The sequence below is a fragment of the Leptinotarsa decemlineata genome, unplaced genomic scaffold, assembly GCF_025532065.1.
Source record: "Leptinotarsa decemlineata unplaced genomic scaffold, Ldec_3_MD MMD2_tig00000505_RagTag_RagTag, whole genome shotgun sequence".
Taxonomy (NCBI): Eukaryota; Metazoa; Arthropoda; class Insecta; order Coleoptera; family Chrysomelidae; genus Leptinotarsa; species Leptinotarsa decemlineata.
Window position 1 is genome coordinate 2,556,518 of NW_027412549.1, and position 22,379 is coordinate 2,578,896.

The window sequence follows — 22,379 nt, forward strand, 5'->3', positions numbered from 1 at the left end:
CCTGGCAGGTGTGTAGTCACAATAGTTGAGTGATTTCTATGGTTTTGGCCAATTTCTGAAAAAATTTTCAACTCGAGGACAGAGTTATGGTTACTTCCCTCAGACATAACTAAAAACCTGAACTTTCTGTTACGTTCACCCGCTCGGGCAGCTCAGAAAGGAATTATTCAATTCTGGCTCTCTCGTTGTCGTAGATCATGCAAAGTAGAGGATCATAATGACTTAACAGGCTCCATTCAGTACCATTCTGTTAAATATATACTCCAAAGTGGAAAATACACTGCCTCCTGTTGTGGTGGGAATACCCGTGGAACGAAGTACTTGGAATGAAAATTACTGTGGAGTGATTTATTTTTCAGGTCTCCACGTGGAGTTAGTACAACTGCTCCCATCTCCATTTCACTAGTTCAAAAGAGGATAGTAAGATTAAAATAGCAAGTATATTCGTAACAACTACTTTATTTTCTGATATCTGAATATTAACAAACTATGCCATTTATATTCCAAACATCATATCTTGGATTATCAGATGGATGGTTGATCGAATTTTCGTAAAAATATTTTATTATTATCGATAATTCAGGACAAGAGAAGGGATTGTTATTTATATATACTTCTCGCAGATCTGGAAAATCATCCCTAAATGAAGTGATTTCATTAATGTCTTTCCAGGAAGTATGTTCCAGATTCAATATATTCAAACTACGCAAGGTTATCAAAGAATCAGAGGAAACTTGAATATTATGTGATAAATTGAGCATTCTCAGATTTATCAAACCCTCAAACATGCCAGGACCGAGTGTTATCAAATAGTTATTGTCTAGTCGTAACTCTTTCAAATTATTCAAATACCTGAAACTTTGAAGAGGAATCATGTTTATTTTGTTATTTTGCAAATGTAAAGTTTCCAACATGATCAGTTTGTGAAATACTTCATGGTGAAATGTTTGTATATGGTTGTTATCTATAAACAACATCTTAAGTGCGGAACTGGAAAGAGTTTTTTGGTCTTTTCTGAATATCAAATTGCTTATGTTTCCATTACTGAGTTTTAGGATTTTCAGTTTTCTGGTTCCATTGAGAATCTCCATCAGATCTATGGAAGTAAGATGATGATTCTCTAAATTCAATTTCTCTATGCTGTCAAGTCCAACGAAAGCCCCAGTTTCAACTGTTTTCAAGCTCATATTCGAAACTTGTAAAAATTTCAGGTTACCAAGACCTTTAAAAAAGTTTTTTTGTATCACTTCATTCCTTCTGAGTAAATTTGAAGCGTCCAAATACTTCAAATGATACAACCCACGTAGGGTGTCTGATTCGTACATAATTACCTCTGATTCATTGAACAGCAACTTCTCCAAATTGTACAGGCCTTTAAAACAGCCGTCTCTTAACAAACGTATTGAAGAATTAACAAAAACTACTTCTCTCAAATAGATATTCGATATAGCTCGCTTTTCCAAAACTCCATTGAATCGTAAACTCAATTTTGTAATTGTAACAGTATTATTAATAGGGGCTACGCTGGAAATTTCATTGTTAGTTAGATCGATGTGACGTACCGCCAGATCAGTAAAAACATTCCTCTTTATTTCAGTTATATTATTACCTCTTAAATCGATGATGTCAAGTTGTTTCAGGTCAGAAAACGCAAAAGATTCTAATGTTTGAATTTCAAGACTTGATAAATCCAATTGTTTTAGAAAATACATATGGGTAAACGCTTCTGTTTTTATTATTTTTATTTTGTTTCCGTATAGGAGCAAAACCTCTACTGGTAAGTTGATGAAAGTGTAACTCTTAACTACTGTTAGTTTGTTGTTACTCAGATCTAAAGTTAGCAATGCAGGTAAACTGAAAAATGCATAATCTTCCACATCTGTGATGCCAGTATGCGAAAGATTCAATTGTTTTAATCGAGATAAATTATTGAATGATTTGTGTCTTACAATTTCTATGTGGGCATCAAAAAATCGCAAATCCATAACTTCTGAATTGGAGAAGGCGTTGGTTGGCAAGATACCCAAATCATTCCTAGATAAGTCAATTACTGATCTCAAATCTCCGAAAGTATTACCATCAACAATTTTAACATTATTATTATCCAGTTTCAAATTTGTTAAATGAATTAAATCTGAAAATGCTCTTGGCATGATGCTTCTAACTTGAGAATTGGAAATATTGAGCGTGTGTAGATGTCTGCAGCTACCGAATGAATTAGATTCAATAGTATTTATTATATTATGCGAAAAATCAATACAAAAAATATCGACGAACTTGCAGATATGTTCAACAACTTGTATGTTATTGCCTGTTAGATTCAATAGCTGTAAAATCGACATATCTTTGAATACGATATTGGATAAATATGTTATTCCTGAATACGATATATCCAGAATATTTATACTTGAACTCTTGAATAAACTTTTTTCCAATACTGAAAAATTATTATAGCTCAAATTCAAAAGCGATAACTCGATATTTGAAAAGTAATTTTGAGATATATCTGTTAAAGATGAATTTGAAAAATCTATTTTGAGATAAAAGCTGGCATCGAGCCGATCTATATCGAATTCCGATTCACTTAGTATTGGCAATTGAAAGTTTCTTATTCTGAAAATTTTAGAGACTCCCAATTGTGAAGGTAGAGACACAGGCACATTTGTTAAATATAATTGTTGGCACCTCAATGTTCTGCCTTCCTGTGAAGTCAGGAAGTTGATATTATTTCCTTCTAAATTGATGATATTTTTGTATGATGCCACCGAGATGTTTTGAATTAGGTTATAACTCATATCTAATGATACAAACAAACAATTTAAGTGAGTTTCATTGAATTCCGAAATTACATTATGGCTCACATCAAATGAAGAAAATCTATTATATTCTCTGGAAGGTAATATTTCTACAATACTATTGTTTCTCGCGTTAACTTCCACCATATTTTGTGACTTGAAATTGTTCAAGTCTAAAACGCTGATTGCATTGTTATTCAAATCCAAACTTGTCAAACGTATGAGAGTCTCAATGAAAACGATTTCTTTTATTGAATTATCTCGCAAATCCAGAGTATACAGATTATCCAAATCTTCGAAAGCATTCCTGGCAATGTGTTGAATTAAGGAGTTCCGTATCCTCAAATGAACAACAACTACACGTGGAAAAAATCTTCTTGGATCGATGAAGGATTCTATAAGTGAATAATTTGAATCCAATATTTCAATAGAGTACACATCATTATTTTGTAAATATCGCTCGTTCTCGTAGAATCCATCAAAAAATTCTTCTTGTTGTATATCTACGCAGCTAACGGCCTCTTTATGAAAATTACATGAATTATCGAAATGCCCTCCCGGAAGCCACAGGAGAACAAGGACTGTTATGAGCATCTCTCCTATAATCAGAAAACGGAATATAAATATGGAATTCAAGAGTATATCAATAGGATAACAGTTTAATTTTATACAGGCCTTTTTTACAATGTGGTAACATTGCTATATTCTAAACCATTATAGATACGAAGACGATTAAATGGGAGAAAAGGTAACTGTCATCGGAAACAATGGTCGAAGACAATTTTAGGGGACTCTCAACCTTCTCGATTTATACCAAAATTACTGTCTTTCGTTTTTTTCGAATGGAATTGTCATTTTGGGGAATAACAAAAAAAAGGAAAAGAAAAATGTCATAGTAAATATTCAATAAAACGTTTCGTGTCTATTTTATTACAGTTATTGATAAAAAAATAAATTCACAGTCCAAGGTTGTATCACATTTGATATTTTTATAGCGTTTCATTTGAAATAACTACCATCATCAGTGACAACAATTTCAAATTACGGTCCTGTCGTTACTTCTTTTGTAAATTTTTTCGATTTCTTCAAAATATAATTCAGACAATCCAATAAATTCGACAGGTAGTTACCCTAAAACAATGAAAATTCGTACTTTTTCGTTTTGGAAATTTTTGTATTGCCGTTATCCTTCTTTCAAGGTTTATTTCTCCCTAATCAATTATAATTCGCAATATTTTCATAATTCTCAATCCTAGAAGAAACGAAAATATCTGTTTTTGGTCAAAATTCGATAGTTGTATAATTTGGTATGATCAAATAGCATCTCAATTCATTTACCATCTTAAACGCGTAGGCTTTGCTTGGTTTCTATGGCAGGAAACATGAATGCGTTGTTGATATCTGCTGAGAACTGTCAGACGTGTATGAACTTATCAAAGATATATTCAAATGATGAAAGGACTGATACGCTATTTAGTTATGCAAAATCAAATAGAAATCCTTTTTTGGCAAGGAATATGTATGTTGAGCTATACCCGAATCGTCGTATTCCGAACATCCAAATGTTCAGACGATTAGAAAGAAATTTAAGGGACTATGGTGCATTTGACCGAAAGAAAACAAGGAAATGTGTGGTTACTGGAAGTGTGAGGAATCAAGTGAATGTTATGGATAAGCAAATATTACCACTTGAAAATTTACACGGTGAAAACATCTTTTTTTAAAATTTAGATTTGGCCAGTTATAAAAATTATACGAATCAAGATTGTTTTTTACGAGAAATTGTCCACGAAATGGAGATTTCTGTAAAATCCACCAGAACTATTTTGAAATGGAACAAATATAAATGCTACAGGATACGCAAAGTTCATCACCTCAATTGAAGGGATTACGGAAGGAGAGAACGATTTGCGAAGTGGTTCAGACGTAAAAATAGGAAAGTTGAAAATATTTGTAAAAAAATAATATGGACGGACGAATCAAAATTCACCATCAACAGTTGGTTTAACATAAATATCCATTATATGTGGAATAATACAAATAAACATTTACATAGGGAAACCAATTTCCAAGAAAGGTTCGGAATAAAGGTTTGGTTGGGAATTGTGGGAACAAACATCCTTGGGCCTTTCTTCCACGATGATCATTTGAATAGTCAAATGAATCTTCATTTTATATTCAATGAATTCGATGGCTACTTAAATGAATTTCCACTAAATATCCGCCATGAAATACAATATTTCCAACAGGACAGCGTCAAGAGGCGTTGGTAGCTCTTGGCTCCTACCGAGCAACGTCTAAATTGGTAGCAAATTGCCAAAAATGACTCTCCTCGATAGGAAGACTTAACAGATTGTCTCTGTTCTGTATTCCTGGTCATATTGGCCTAAAAGGCAACGAAGCTACTGACTCCCTTGCGAAGGAGGGTGCTGCAAGCAGCTTCATCGGACCAGAATCTGTCATTGGCATCACTTTAGACTTTGCCAAATAAACTTTTAACACCTAGATGGCAAGAAAATTAATGGATTTCTAGCAGAATTTTCCAGGATTGGCTCATTCCAAGGCGTTTATTCACCCTTCGAAGCTTGATACCAAACAGTTGTTGGACTACAGTAGGGACGAACTATGATGTCTAACAGGTCTTCTTACAGGTCACTGTCATTTGAATCATCATATGCAGAGACTTGGACTATCGGAGGACAGTATGTGTTGCCTCTGTTTGGAAAATGATGAAACAGCAAAGCATATACTTTGTGCCTGCCCCGCTGGGGACCGAATTAGGTTCTTATAGTTCGGCAGAGCCGTACTCTTACCATTTGACCTGAAAGACCACTCACCGTACAAACTAATTGGCTTCGTTAAGAAGCTGGGTTTATTCGGTAAAAAGGTGTGAACCACAATAAACCCTTGTGGGTTGCGGTGGAGGCTCGAATAGACCCACTCACTTTAGACCTGACCTAACCTAACCATCCCTAACCTTCTGTTGAACATCTGTTTCGGCGGTGAGTGTTCATTTTTCTGAATGATGATGTTAATAGACCAGATTGTCACTATTGAAGTGACGAAAACCCACATATTATTCGGGAAGGGCATACATAACCCCTACAAAAAGTTATTGTTTGGGCTAGTATCCTTGGAAATGCCACTATTGGTCCATTATTCCTGGAGGAAAACTCTACTGGCAATCTGTACCTCGAAATGCTTATAACTCACGAGCTAGAAACTCAAATGGATGTAGAAAGGTAATGAACTTTTGCAGGGGGACCTGTTACAATTCCAACAGGATGGTGCTCCACCTCATTATTTTCTTTCCGTCCAACATTGGTTAAACGAGAGATTTCCGTATAGATGAATTGGCAGAAGGGGATCAGTTGAATGGCCTCTGGGATAACTGGAATCAACACCTTTAGATTTCTTTCTTTGGGAGCATCTTAAATTCGTTGTTTATAAAACACAACCTTCTGATATTGAAGAACCCGAATGACGAATAACAGCAGCATGCCAATCAATTCCTAGTGAAGTTTTCGGTTATGTTAGAGGGGATTTCGAAAACAGACGTTATCACTGTTTAAAGCAGAATGGAGGACATTTCGAACAGTTTATAAAATAAGTGTAAATAAATGTCATGTTTGGAATGTCTTTCTCGCAAATTAAATTTTATTTTGTAAAAGGACAATAGCTAAAAAATAAAAAATCCCACGCAGAACGAATTTTTTGGAGAATGCTCATGAAAAAATAAAAAGTCAGGGTACCATTGGGCGCAGAATTAATTGCCAATCAAATAGATGTAAACTAAGATCGAGCTGGTGAGACAACACACGTGTATCCAGTATGAAATAATTAGGCCTTTACCGCTTACCGTGAGGCGATTAATCGCTAAACTAAAACATACTCATTACACTTCAAGTCAAAGAATGTTGATTACGATTAAGCAACATTGCCTTGGACGGATACAAGTGCTAGTGGCGTCTGTAAAATCACTAGTGAAGCGAGCAAGAAGTATCGCAGAATGCCAAATTCTGCGAGAATTTGTCTAGCTAATTGCAAGAGCATCTACTTGTGGATAATCCGTCAACAACAGATTGGATGGAACATTTAGACACACTTTCACTAATGTAGTTCGGAGCTTTCTGTATAAAGTTTCAAGCACCAACAAAATGAGCTGCGCGAGCCGATAATCATCCAAAAAATTCGAAGATCCCTTCGGGACTCTTGAATAATTACTGGTGGAAGAATTCTATTGAACAATAACCGTCACCAAGCCAGAATTTTCAATTCTTGACTGAACGGGGAGCAGCTCACGACTTATTTTTTCATTCCTAAAAACTCAACCTAGACACACTAGCACTAACGTAGTTGGGAGCTTTCTCTATAAAGTTTCAATAGCACCAACAAAATGAGCTCGCGAGCCGATAATCATCCAAAAAAATTCGAAGAACCCTTTGGGACTCTTGAATAATTACTCATGGAAGAATTCTATTAAATAACAACCGTTACCAAGCCAGAATTTTCAATTCTTGACTGAACGGGGAGCAGCTTACGACTTATTTTTTATTCCTAAAAACGGAGATTCATATATTCCTAAAAATTACAGACCAATTTCTTGCTTGAATTCGTACTATAATTTGTTTACTGGCATCTGCGTGAATACTCTCCGCAGTTAGCATAATATTCTAAGGGGTATATGGACAGAGAGAGTTTGACACAACATTGCATGAGCGCATTGTGCATTTGATTAGATGCCTAGCGGTACCCGACCAAGTAGTTAGATGTCTGTAACAACTGATGCCTCTCTGGAGGACTCGTTTCACAACACATAAAAATTCTACAATAATTAAAATAAAGAGGGGATATTACTAAGTATGTCTAGAAATTTATCTTCTCTTGAATAAAATTGAGGTATCCAACCTGTCAGTAACAATTCTTATTAAGAAGTTAGTCTATATATCTGAAAAATACATTTTGATTTTTGAAGGAAGTATCCTTATTACCTTTGAGGACAACTTCTGTCTCCTTTTTTCTAAAGAAAGTCAAAAGTTGCGCTCAATTGCAAAACAACAACCCAATGTCAATTGAAAGTAATCGAGGAGTTGGATGATTTCCCTGTTTACATTTTATTCAAAAGCAGCAACATTTCTAGTCAATTTTAGTAATTGCATGTCTAAAATCAGGATATCTACATATCTCGGGTCTTTCCCGCCTAAGTTTATAGAAATAATATAAACAATCAACTTAACTTTTTGTTGCAGCAACCAGGACACGTACACATTCAAATTGTAAACTTTAAAAATCACTTGAGTCAGACTTGGTCAGTAAATACCCTCTAGTGAAAACAACTCTGCATTGTCGGCTGGTAATTATCTATCAAAGATAACATTCACTAGAAGGTCATTCAAAAACATAAACTCAACGAGAAATATGATCGTTTTATAGGTGAACCCCCGGGCATTAAAACTAGGAAAGCAAATGATTTTCTGAGTGATTTTTTCATTGATTGTTTTCTACCTCAAGATAGAACGTGTATTGAATCTCTACAAGTTTGTATCTATTTTAGTTCTTATTTAATTTGTTTCCAATTTAGCATTTTTCCAAATAGATATGTATCAATATCAGAATTTTATTTTAAATTCTTATCATTTGTGATATTGAGTCGAACAAACATTATATTATGATATATGATTCAAATGAGATTGAAACAATAATATAAATAATGGTAATGGCTAGAATTCATTATTCCAAAATGCAAGAGAATGAAAAAACCTCTAAAAGATCCAGCTTTACCTCATTCAAAACGTTTTGGATTTTGTGGTGTGGATATGATCTCTTTTGTTTTGTCAAACTGTTCAGTAGCTTCCAAATGATTCGTGCCAGGAATATGGCACTAGAGTCTGTCCATACGCCGATCACTCTCCCAAATTAGGTTTGTAACGGAATCTTGCCTCAGCCTCTGCAAGTGCGGAACTTCCGCATGAAACATCACCACCTTCGCATTTGTCCTTACTTGTTTCGCGATACCAAGCTGTAGAGATGCGTAACTACTGAAAATATGTGCATTTCCAATATAGGTGAATGATTCATTATGATTTTTTTCCTTTGTATTCACCTATTCCGCTTCCGCACTCCAAATGTGGCATCCTTCACACTGATTTTTTTTACCCTCGGACACATAGTCCATAATAGCCAATTTCTATTTACAACACTGATCGAGATGTTGGAATAATCAACAACTGAAACATACAGTAATTACCAGGGTCTTCCTTAGAAGTGATTGCGCCCGTGTGCGAGATTCACTTGGCCGCCTCCCATACTATTCATTTATGGAAACATCTTCCGGACTGGTACGAATATGAAGAAATAAATAGAAGAAAATGGTATCATAAAAAACAAGTAACCTTAAATTGATATTCTAGGAAAATTACAGAAATAAATTTCAACGTCATTCATCATGCGATATGGCCGCCCCTATCGAGTTGACGCCTGTGTGCTGTGTACATACTAGATACTTGGTAGAGCCGGTTGTGTTAATTAATCTCCCTGACGTAGAATGATATATTACTTACTCCAACAGGTTTGGAGACTTGTGATGCACTGTTTGGAACCTTTGGTGTAGTGATGAATATTACTGGAGTTTTCCCAACACCAAACCATTATTTTAATACCTCGACACGTGTTTCGATCACCAAGTGATCATCTTCAATAAAAAACTCCAGTAATATTACCGTTTGAAAAATTTTAAATCAATTCTTATCTTATCTGTTCTTATCGATTTAAGTATTTCACGTGGTCTCAGTGAAACTGAATAAGGCTTGGTCATATCTGAAGTTACAACTGGAACTTGTAAAGTATCAGTCAGGCTGGTATGCAATATAAATTATGAGGCAGTACAGACGGAATCCCATAACTGGACGAAAGCAACTTTGACAGTACTTTTGATTTAACCTTTCAAGTGAACTTAAATCAAGAGTTCTTCATTGTTAATGAATCTACCAGTTTATTCATCATTCAGACTCAGAATCACTCAGAGAATAAGAGAACAATTGGATCGTAAACCATTTTGAATACCCAAGGAACAAAAACATTAATTCATTCGCGAAAAGTAAACACAATGAATTTAATTGTTGTATGGAATTAGCCGATACTTGATGAAAATCCATATCAAAACTCACTGATAAGATTTATTTTGATTTTCACTATGACCGCGACATGTATTCCGCTATATAATAGCTTTCTCAAACAGGTTTTGATTCACTAGTATAGAAACAGTCTATATTCAGAAAAGATTAGGTACTATGATCTACGTTCCGATCAGATAATTAATTCTAATCTAGTTTTGAATAGCTGAAAAGATCAGATACAATCATTTTCCTAACTAGTAAAATCAGAAAATACTTATTTACTAGTGGAAATTCTGTGAAAAACAATTCAATAAACATTATTTTCTCTTGAGCGATAAAGCATGATTGTCTGGTAAGAACATATGAATCAACTAAGATCCATTCAACTCAATTTGATCGTTCATTATATATTGGGAAATTTTGTACTTATTCATTTCCATACTTTCTAGAAGGTCAAGTTTCAAACCTTTCTTCTGGAGATGAAGGGTTTTAAATTCATGGTTGGAATCATGTCCCTCTGTAAGAAGGTGAGTAGCCTACTTTGAATTTATTTTTCCATTGTGGAAACTGTTTCTATGTTCTTTGATACGTGCTTCAGATATTTTTTCAGTTCGACCTATGTGAAACATCGGACATAAACCACTGAGATCAAAGTCTTGTCTTTGTTATTTTTATTATGCATCTATATGACACCAAACAAGACTTTGGTGTCAGATAGATCATTCATTAATTGATTTGTAGTTCATGTGCAATATTTTAAATAGGTCAATCTGGAAGAACCTTCGAAACACTCATAAAAAATATAGAAACAGTTTCCAGAATGGAAAAATAAATTCAACGTCTGCTACTAGCCTCCACACTTAACACGCTTGGGGAAACTATTATACGAGTATAGCAAAACACATGTAGCAGTTTTCTGAACTGTTCAGTCAAAATCTCACAAAAAAGTAGTACCTAAATATATTGCAGCATCTGAATATCTACAAAAATTATTTTGTATTGCATTATATTTTATATTCAAAAATTGTTGTTACCGATGTGAAGGTGAAACAACAACTGAAAAATATATCGTTTGTTTGAAGGTGATTGACAATGTTTCGTGATGAATTTCACTAGTTCGGACTTCCATTGTCTATTATATAAAATGATTTGAAATCCCTGAAACAAGTAAAAAAGTAAAAAAGAATAATTAAAAAAAGAGAATAGTTGAAAAATAACAATTATATTAAGCAACAATAAACCTGAAATGAAATGATAGTAAAATAACCTACAAGTAAAAATATAATAATTGAATAAATAAAAATTAAAGGAATGCAAAAAAGAAAATAATAAAAAAATAAAAAAGTGTAGAGATTCCAAGTCACGTTAGTTCACGACGTTTCGATTGTTGGTATCTACAATCGTCTTCGGGTGATGACTGGACTGATTCCTCCGAGAGATGACTATTTTATAGGTCGTTGAAATACTTTCACTTTCTCTACTTTCCATTTTCCGCTTCACTGATTTCGTGAGAGATGACCGATTTGGCGGGAGTTGGTCATTTCTCGTTTGATGATGGGTTTCCATATGTTTCGTATATCTACGCTGGCCTGGCTGAATACGTTGTTAGACAACATGTATGCGGCTTCCTTAAATTTTCTCCTGAACCAATGTTCCTCTCTGTGCAAGATCTCAGCTTGGGACCACTCGATGTTGTGTTGATGGGTCCAAACATGGTCTGCTATTCCTGATTTGCTGGTTTCTCCTCGCTGTGTGTGCTTCTTGTGCTTGGCAATGCGAATATTCAATGGCCTCTTAGTTTTGCATTCCATTAATTTTTATTTATTCAATTATTATATTTTTACTTGTAGGTTATTTTACTATCATTTCATTTCAGGTTTATTGTTGCTTAATATAATTGTTATTTTTCAACTATTCTCTTTTTTTAATTATTCTTTTTTACTTTTTTACTTGTTTCAGGGATTTCAAATCATTTTATATAATAGACAATGGAAGTCCGAACTAGTGAAATTGAAAAATATATGTTTGCAAAAACCACTTACCCGAATCAGTACCTATATTTTGAATCCTACCACCATTATTCTACCAAGAGAATTGTTAAGATATCAATAAATCGAGGATGCAAAGGTGTCTGTGACAGAACTACGCGAAGGAACTAGTAGAACATACATTTTTCTAACAAAGGGAAGTAGCCACGGGAATATTGAAAAATCGGACCGACTACCTTATAACTTGTTTTAGATCTGTGACTACCGCAACAGCCCCTCGAAAATAAAATCGTCCACTTCAAAATTATCTTCACTGGCTGTCAAACATACCTGCAAGCTGTATTTTAGAATTGCCGATGATCTGATTTCTGCCCAAAGTATATTTTGATTTGCTGGTGCTGGCACCTTTTTGCTTATTATAATTTGGATAGGGAAAGGACTGTGATACATCATTGATTCCAATATTTTCAAACTATATGCTCAAACTATTTTCCATCAGCTGCCATTAGTTACTTTCAAAATATTGTCTGATCTTTTGGAAATGGATGAATTCCTTATAAAATTGAAAATAGGATGAAGAAAATAACTTTACGTTTATTTTTACTAAGGTTTTCATTTGTTGCAACCGGTTTCGATTCATTAAACCATTCTCAAGTGAACTGACGCATTTTGACAAACAAATCTTTAATTTTACAATTATACTGTCAATGTCCTTTAGGTGCCTGCAATAGTTATCTAAAATAACAAAAATGTTACATAAATTATCAATACCTTATCTGAGACTAGCGACCTGCCCCGCCTGGATGCGGAGCCGGGGCAGGTCTCTCGTGCGATCGCTGCTATAACGCTGATATAGGGCGAAGCGCCGCCTCCGACGGGCTATTTATATGGACGTGCCGCCGGCTCCTCGGCCGGTACGGCCGCAACCACTATGTCCCTGCATTTTTAATCTGTAATATCTTCGAAAATATTCATTTAAATTACATGTTGTGGAGGGCCATATTGATCTATATTGAATGCACTATGTATTTAAAATACCTAACTGGATAAGGGTTATTGCCTGATATCACTTCGTAAATAAGCCATCATTCCTCTCAAGAAGTGAAGGATAAAAAATTGCTATTGTGGGTTGTAGAGTTCAGCCAGCGTTTGCAATGCAAGCGCAAAAAAAATGTGTTTATTCGCATCACATTAGAAACCTCAAAAATTATCAGTGTATATTTTCTATAATGTGCAAAAACTTATTAAATCACTTTTTCAATGATATACTCAGTACTTTTCCTTTTCAAATTTCAAGGGTGATGGTTACCAAGAGGCAAGAGAAAAGGTACGACAGTTGAGGTGATGATAAAAAGATGTCACTCATGAATTGAAAATCGATTTCACTTAACATATTTCGTCTCTCACATCTTCATGAAATAAATACTTATTTTTCATACACTTTATTACTGCTTTGATTCGTAACAATTATGGGATGACTCTATCCTAAGCGAATTAAAAAAGTTTTCCCTATCCTCTTGGTATCTTGCTTTCAGAAGATAACTTTTAGCCAATTCGTTTATGCCGAAATTATAATTTATAGCCCCTAACTGACATTTTTCTAAAAATAGCTTCGTTGCCTTCAAATTGTTCATCCTAGAGTCCTCGTAATCATCAAATGGCTTATAGTATTCGTACAACCCCTTAAATTTAGGAGGGGTTCGTCGTTGTGTGCATCTTTCACGAATCATTGTCACTTTTGGTTGATTGGATTTGGAATCAGTCAGCGTGAAAACTTTCAATAGTTTATTGAATATGGTGGGGCATTTGATCATATTTTCAATAAGCTCAGTCGATTTAGTTCTGAAGGATTTTGTAGTTTCAATACTTGAAGTTCTTGATAGGTTTTGCCCTAAAGATGATGTTATGTACTCGGGAACTTTGCCAAGTAATCTACTAAAGACATCACCGACACAAGGTAGGAACGGAGAACTCTGGGATAATATGAAAAAAGTCTTCTGGTAAGTGGCTAATCTAGGATCTCTGTACAACCTGCACAAAAATTCAAAATTTTGGTATTTACTAGCATGCTTTTTTCTAATATAGGCCCAAGTTTTTTTCAGCCTGTATATCGCAGGGCTCTGTAGACCGCACAGTACTGTTCTACAGGAATGGAAATTGGAAATTCTGTGACATTTATTGGCTACGTTTATCCATCTGGCAACAAGTCGAGCTCTAGACTTCTCCGAATCGTTATTGAGCACTTCGGATGCCAGTAGAGAGCTGATTCTTTGAGAAAACTCCAAAATGGCTGTTATATTGGGAGCGTTAATTGAGGACCCTTGCCATACCAACACATTCAGCTCCGAAGGTTGTATTTTCAGAAACAGGTCTCTATCTATCATAGTAAGTTGTTCTGCCAAATTAGTGGAATCAAAATCCCATGCCGTCAAACTCCTGTCAACGATCAGTATACGCTTGAGACATTGATGAGCAGTTTCCTGAGGCTTTCGTTTGCGTTCTATATCTGTAATATCGTCGATTTTGCTACTAAACATATTGTAGATGAAACTGTGTTTCTTTTTTCTGCTTTTCTTATGGAAAGGTTCATCGATAGAATCCTCATCTGTGTCTTTAGTATCCTTGTTATGACTATGGTAGAACTTTTTAAAGAATTTTCTTCTACGTTTTTTTCTCTTTCGTTTAGTGAAGGTTTCGTGATACTCCGTAATTTTTTTCAGTTGTTTCGTACGCTCTTCATATAATTCTTTTCTCGTTCTGGGCCTGTACCTGCGACAGGAAAAGACTATATAATAATCAAAAATCAGCTAAAAGGGTAAGGGACCTAGGCTCCAACCTGCCTAACATGAAGATGACTTTTCACTATACAGGGTGATTCAAAAGTACTTTGACAAACTTCAGGAGGTGATTCCTCACAATATTCTAATATGAATTGTTCAAATAAATAAATGTCCGGGAACGCTTCGTTTCCAAGATACAGGATGTTGAAGTTTCATTTTTATTTTCGTTTTTTTTCAAATTCGAACCTGATGTTCTTGCTCTTACTCGTAGGGGCGCCACCTACACTTCTTTTTCTTTTTTAAAGATTCATAACTTTTTTGGGCGTACTTCTAGCACATTTTTCAGTAAAAAATCGATTCCTCTATCATATCTACGTAAATAAGCTACCCTTGTTACTAGTCGCTGTAAGCAACCGTTTACTAAATATTTGGACTTGAAAACTTCAAGTCGATAATCGATAATGTTGAAGTTATTACGAATATTTTGCTTTTTTCACAAGAATGCTTTGGAAATGAGTTTGACGTTTTACTCGTTTGAAGAGGTCATTACTGTTGGGTACGTTCCTTTATGACATCCTTAAGCGAAATAGTTATTTTTGTATCAAGGGTGCATAATCAGTATTTGTTTCAATAAAATTTGCAAGAAATGTCAACATTTTATTTCAGGAAATTTTGAATATGTAGAATAAACTAAAATAAACGAAACTAAATTGTATTCAAATAAATTGTTGGAAGTGTCCACCTTCAGCGAAGATACAGTCAGTCAGTCGTCTAGTCATTGAACTCATACCCGCTCAAAAATTATTGGTGTGTTTCTTATTGTTTCACAGGCGTCTACTATTCGGTTTCTTAGATCTTCCTCGTTCACTACTGGAGTCTTATAAACTAGTGACTTCAAATGTCCCCAAAAATAAAAATCTATCGGGTTTAGATCTGGGGACCTTGGTGCCCAACGTCTGGTTAGGTTCTTTTACACCCCTACCGATCCATCGATTTGGATACACTGTGTTAAGGAATTCCCTGGCTACAACGCTACAATGGGCCGGAGCCCCTTCATGCATAAACCACATGCGGATACGAATTTCTAATGGTACATTCTGAAGTAGTCTCGGCAATTCATTTTCTAAAAAGTGTCTGTAAGTTGCACCATTCAGTCGGAGCGGAAGAAAGAAGGGACCTATCAAGTAATTATCAATTATTGCCGCCCATACATTTACAGAAAATTGGTACTGATAATGCCTTTCACTAACTGCGGGCAGATTTTCGAGAGCCCAAACATGATTGTTATGAAAGTTTGTGATAGCATTTCGGGAGAAGTTTGCCTCGTCCGTGAAGAGTACATATCTTAAATATTGAGGATTTCCAGCCAATTTTCTCAAAAACCATTGACACATAGTAATGCGTTGGGGAAAGTCTCGTGGCAAAAGAGCTTGTACCCTTTGAATATGGTATGGATAAAACTGTTGATCGTGGATAATTCTCCAAACTGTGGACTGAGTAGAATTGACAGCTTCAGCAATTACTCTTGTGCTTGTTTCTGGATTATTCTCGAGAGCGTTCAAACAGCTTCTTCCAATTCTGGGGTTCGGACTGCTCGTGGTCTTCCAATAATATCAGCTGCCCTCTTAAAGCTACCTGTTTCTGCCAAACGACGGTGGAGACTAGCAAATGTTGGAGCTGAAGGCAGTACTCGATTAGGAAATCGCTCCTGGTAAATACGTCTTGCTTCGCGCGCATTGCCTTCCGCAAGGCCATAAACGAAATGCATATCGGCTAAATGAGCATTATTGTTAGACAAAACGTCTAACTGTCACAAAATATGTAGTTACCAAAACTACTCACAAACGTCAAATTTATTTTCAAAGCATTCTTGTGAAAAATGCAAAATATTCGTAATAACTTCAACATGCATCGATTATCAAATAATCGACTTGAAGTTTTCAAGTCCAAATATTTAGAAAACGGTTGCTTACAGCGACTAGTAACAAGGGTAGCTTATTTACGTAGATATGATAGAGGAATCGATTTTTTCACTGAAAAATGTGCTAGAAGTACGCCCAAAAAAGTTATGAATCTTTAAAAAAGAAAAAGACGTGTAGGTGGCGCCCCCTACGTGTAAGAGCAATAAGAACCGAATTCGACACCTCAAAAATCTCCTATTACCAAGTTTCGTTTAATTAAGTTCAGTATTTCAAAAGTTATTTGAAAAAAACGAAAATAAAAATAAAACTTCAACATCCTGTATCTTGGAAACGAAGCGTTTCCGGACATTTATTTATTTGGACAATTCATATTAGAATATTGTGAGGAATCACCTCCTGAAGTTTGTCAAAGTACTTTTGAATCACCCTGTATAACAAAAACTAGATGAGAATATAAAAACAACAGAATATCTTCATAAAACTATATATTACAAATATTAAATCTAAGTGATTGTATTGAGGAATAGAGGAATAGACATAGAGTCTCACTGAGTTTCTTATATAAATTGTTAATGGTAAAGAATCACGAATATTTGACCCAAATGCATATGTTTCATGAAAAAAAAGTAAAGATTGTAGAATAATTAGCTAGTTTTCACTGTACCGGAAAACCCGCTATCAAAAAAAAAGAAAAATAATCCCAATCAACCTGTAAATGATCTGTAAAAATTTTCAAGAATGAGCTAAACATTGATATGATTTTCACTCTTTTCAACTAATTTTCAGGTATTGGTATTTTCAATACGTCATTCATTTGTCTTCTGATTTTTAGATAATGAAATTCCAAATCTGTAACAGTTGACAAGAAATATTTCAAAGCACCTTTTTATTAGTTGTAGATGGGATTAATTTCATTCAGAAGAATCTTGATGAAGAAGCTAAGTAGTGGCTGTTTTTGTGCACCTAAAAGAGGTGAAGAAAATATCAATTCTTTCGAAGAATCTATAATCTTCATAACTCATATGTCACAAACCGAACTAGATGCAGTCCAATAATAAGGGTGATATCTGACAGATGTTCAAAAATTGTTCTATTCCTCAAGATCGGTTTTGGGTTCAACTTTTCGATTCCCTGACAAACATTTTTGAAATATCTCACATTTATTCTGTAAACAACAAAATTTTCATTGATCATAAGAACACATTAAGAGTAAAGTTTTATCTTTCATGATGAATATACATTTTTGATTAAATTTTTTGATAATCTGATTTTTTCATTCAAAAATGAAGAAAAAACTAAGAAAGCTTTGTGAAGGTAAAATCAAGATTGTCAAATACCAATGATTATTTAGGAACATATATCAGGTGAAATATCTGGAATAAGTTCGGTTATAACTTTGGTTTTTAAACTTTGTATTCAACATTTTCGATTAATGCCACTAGAATAAACCGTATGGAATAAAGATATTTGTTGATTACTACTCTTGTATATTTGTCATCAATGTATGCTGTCGTATGTAAATGATGTCGGTATTGTATATTATATAGTTTCATTTGGTGGTTGAAAGTAGTCTCTTTTCAATGAATTACCTACTCTGTGAGGGTATTTGTCATTAATATCGATTTTCATATGCATTGAATGTTTTTATTGTCTGTTTCAGAGTTTCATTTGCTGTTTTTATTGTATTCATTTTCTATTTGACATTTTTGATATTCACTGATGGAAACAGCGTGAACATGACAACTAACTAAAAACAAATAACAGAGTAGCCGAAAATATATTTGCTCCAAATGAAATCCAATTGAAAATAGTTTTCACATCAAATGTCAATTCTTAACACGCAGTCAGAGGCTTTTTAATTGAAAATACAACTGTATAAGCAATGTGCCTACATACCTGTACCCCGGAGTCCAAAAAAGAATGGCGGGAGACTTTGGTGATTGGATACTATTCGTGTCCAACTCCTGCTGCGATAGTGATGCTGTCAATTGTTTTTTGGATGAAGCATATCCCAGTTCCAATTCTTTGAACCTCGAACTCAGAGTAACCTCGGATACTGCTCTCTTCAGATGAAGAGAGTACTTCGCCCCCTTCGAAAGGGCCCACTCTCCAAACCCGTACAAAAACAAAGGTTTCGTGGCTAGGCCGTACCTTCTCCTATGTTTTATTTTGTACTTATCAGGATCCGCAACTTTGTAAAATTCCCATACTAATACTGCCGATTCAGCTAGTTGTTCATAGTTTACTATTGCTGATATACTCTCAGTTGGGGATAAATCATGTACCATCGGGGTGTATCTGTGTGGAACAGCATAGTCCTCTACTGTTAGGAAGAGTCCTGTATGGCAACCTTCATTTATACCGTATCCAAATCGGTTGACCTAGAAGTCACGAACTTTAAAAGTTTATAAGTGAATGTTTTGGAGGTGCCAAGATTTATTTTTTAATGGAGTTAGATAAATTTTTGTTTCAACTTTTTTGTTTTCAGTTGAAAGAGCATTTCAAAAGTTATCAAAAAGAAACTAATAGACCCAAGAAATCAGCCTTGCTAACATTCACCAAGAGGGCAAAAACAGAGGGCTTAAAATCCAACATTTCTAGGTGAAAAAATGCATTTATCTGAGGAAATCAAATATCCGAGAGTCACCCAAAACCAAAATCTAGAAAGAGTTAAAAGAAAAACAAGAGAAGTGTTGATGCTGGCCAGACGCACTTACGGCATTTGGAGCTGAAACCAAACGTGATGTGGCATCTTCACACAATTGTCTTTTGCATAGGAAATATTCCAGTTTCAAATATTTGAACCTATAACTCTTTGGTAATTTCCATGATAACATTTGCATGCAATTATGATCTGGTGGCCAAAGATGGAACAAACGACCTCTATCAGAGGAGTGGACAAGTATGAAAACTTGAATGTTTAGGAAAAACGAAAGCAATGAAAACTACACCAACAGCTGTATTGTAAACACTCTTGAATCTTTCTCATTTACATTGGGAAAGCAGCAGCGGATTAATTCAGACAGGAAAATTAATTGAGTTACAAGAAATCGAACAAAACAGCAATTTTGGATAAGTGTATAGATATACTATCATTAAACATGTTCGACATGAGATACCTACGCGGAATAGTCAACCTGATAACATGCTCGGCCGAAACATCTGGTATACAAACGGGTCAAAAACCGAACATGAGACGGGGAGAGAATTATACGTTATCCGTTTGTTTGAAGGTGGTTTGACAATGTTTCATGGTGAATTTCATCAGTTCGGACTTCCATTGACTGATATCATATATTATGATTTGAAATTCCTTAAAGAAAAAATAAAATTCAAATGAATAGCTGAAACTAACAATTATATTAAGCAAAAAAATCCTTCAATGAAATTACAATTGAATAAAAGTTAAGCGATAAATTGAAAATTGAACAATTAAAACTAAAAATTGAAATATTTCAAGCCAAACTACTTCATTTCTTTTGGCTTGAAATTTTTCAATTCTAACCAATATCCAAAACAGAAACGAACCGTCAGCAACAGACGAAATAAAACACCTAACAACTATGTTACAAGCGAACGACTACGACAGAAAAGACATAATCCGTGCTAAAACAGTGGAAAGCAACCCCAAGGCTCTGTATATCTGCCATATATAGAAGGTGTCACCAACCGAATCGGGAAAATTTTGATGAAGGAAAAAATTATCACCGTCTTCAAACCAATGACGAAAATATCAGATTATCTGAGATCAGCAAAAGACAACAGAGATCCACTCAAATGAGCGGGAGTTTACAGGATTCCATGTAACTGTGGTAAAGTCTATATAGACGAAAAGAAGCATTGGTACCCGCCTAGTCGAGAACGAGCGGAGTTGCTGATTGGGACAGACCAAGTCTGCAGTCGCCGAACATGCACTGCCCGATGGGGAACACAAGATCCTTTTCGATAATACCGAGGATTCGAGTTTGGAAGTCATAGAAATACACAAACACCAAGAGAACTTCAACAGGAAGAAGATGACTGCCGCAGTTGAAACATTTGGAGTTTGTTACCAAAGAAGACCATGGCAAGATCCGGAAACCAACCAAAATATTGACGCCAGCCGTGAAAGCCTACATTCCAATAATTGAAAAAATCTTTGAACTGGATGAATTAAAAATACAATTTTGGTTAGACTAATCAAACAATTTAGTTGATGTGAAAAACTGTGGTTAGGTTAGGTTAGGTTAGGTTAGGTTGGAAAATATAATCAACAAAGATCGACGAAACTTTTTTATTTTTTGCTGAAAAATATTCAATTATTCAACAAAACATTTACAGTTTCGCTAAATTTCGTCCAAATTACTTTCTACGAAAGAAAAAATTCAATAATATAATGAGGATCTTCGTGCATTATTATAGGTTAAGAGGGTAGGTCAGTTTTACACAGACCTTTCTTCAAGAAAGAATGACACGTTCTAAAATTGACTTTTCAAACTCCAAACTACATAAACGTATTGCATTTATTATCATATCGAATTAGTACTAACCTGAACGGTGTCTCCAATGCTAAGATCTTTTTCTTCCATGTACGTAATAATTTCAGGATATTTTTTCCTCAAGGCAATTTTTGATTTCTCAGGGGTAAGTTTAACTACAAAATCATCAGTTACAGGTGATTTCACGACTGGTTGGTAATCACCATTTTCATAATTTTTCCCTAAATATAGATGTCTATCAGTCCATTTACTTCTGCTTTTCACCTGCGTGTTAATCGTCTCAGCAATTGAATTCGTGTCGTAAGTTGAATTGGGACCGAACTTACACCAAAGTTGTTTGATACCATTCACCGCTACAAGTTTTTTATCCAGGAGGTACAGGGTACTACCGGTGGAGGAAGTTCCTACAGAAGTTTCAGAACGCGAAGATCCACTTTCTCCGGGACAAAGAAATCTCACCCTTTCGCACCATAGATTCCAGAACATTGCCCGTTTCTCAAATCCCCCAAGTTCAAAGTACAACACTCGATTGTTACAGAACCTCGCCTTGAGTGCCTGAGTCTTCTTCCTTCTATATACACTGAGATTGACGCATTCCACTGGATAGATTGCGATGAGTTCGAAGGTTTCAGTCTCTGGATCTATTAAGGGAGAATATGTGAAATTGACATATTCGACTGGTGGCAAAACATCTGTGGCTAAGACTAATTTCGATGGAGTTAAACCTAAATGTACTTGACGGATACCTGTACCATCTTTGGTGGTTTGAGCAAACGGGCTTTCGATTAGTACCATATCTTCGAACTCGCTGTACTCTGAGAAAAGAAGTTTTTGGACTCGGTTATCCGACATGACTTGAATTTTGTTGGAAAAAACAATAGGTTCATGATAAAGTATTTAAGAACTGTTCGACTTTCATATAACTGTCACTTGAAAATTCACATTACTGACAGTTCGACAGGAATCTATTTCCGCGAATTGTCACCTTCAATTGATTGAAAATATTCATAAACGAGTTTTGTCTTTCTTCAGAAGCATACATATTCAAAGGATTTATGTAAGCCATCTACTCTCAGATTATGCCAGCCCGAATTTTATAAGTTACGTTCCATTTTGTTTTCAGCTTCCATCTATTTTTGATCTTTTATAAAAAAAGAGGAACAGTGACAAGTATGAAGTATTCGCAAATGTGAAGAATGAGTAATCAGAAAAGCTTATCAACGTAACCAACTCAGAAATGGTCACGGGACAACATAGGAATTGATTCAAGTCCTCTGAACCAAACGTTTCATCTGCTACTG

The 22,379-nt window shown here is 35.0% G+C and overlaps 2 protein-coding genes across 3 annotated transcripts; both read right to left on the reverse strand.

The window, feature by feature from the left end:
* Window positions 1-441: 441 nt before the first annotated feature.
* LOC111517837 (uncharacterized) lies at window positions 442-8,189 on the reverse strand. Its single transcript, XM_074173782.1, has 2 exons — window positions 8,033-8,189; window positions 442-3,394 (listed from the first exon to the last, which is right to left on the reverse strand). The coding sequence occupies exon 2, from the start codon at window positions 3,387-3,389 to the stop codon at window positions 480-482; it is 2,910 nt and encodes a 969-aa protein (XP_074029883.1). The 5' UTR covers window positions 3,390-3,394; window positions 8,033-8,189; the 3' UTR covers window positions 442-479.
* A 5,135-nt stretch (window positions 8,190-13,324) lies between these two features.
* Window positions 13,325-22,061, reverse strand: LOC111517839 (uncharacterized). 2 transcript variants are annotated; one of them, XM_023174120.2, is made up of 4 exons: window positions 21,825-22,061; window positions 21,130-21,719; window positions 18,497-18,981; window positions 13,325-14,667 (listed from the first exon to the last, which is right to left on the reverse strand). In XM_023174120.2, exons 1-4 carry the CDS (start codon window positions 21,928-21,930, stop codon window positions 13,344-13,346), a joined length of 2,505 nt encoding a protein of 834 aa, XP_023029888.2. In that variant the 5' UTR covers window positions 21,931-22,061; the 3' UTR covers window positions 13,325-13,343. The 2 variants fall into 2 exon arrangements, with proteins under 2 accessions (XP_023029888.2, XP_023029887.2); XM_023174119.2 differs by having other exon boundaries at window positions 21,130-22,061.
* Between the last annotated feature and the right edge of the window lie 318 nt (window positions 22,062-22,379).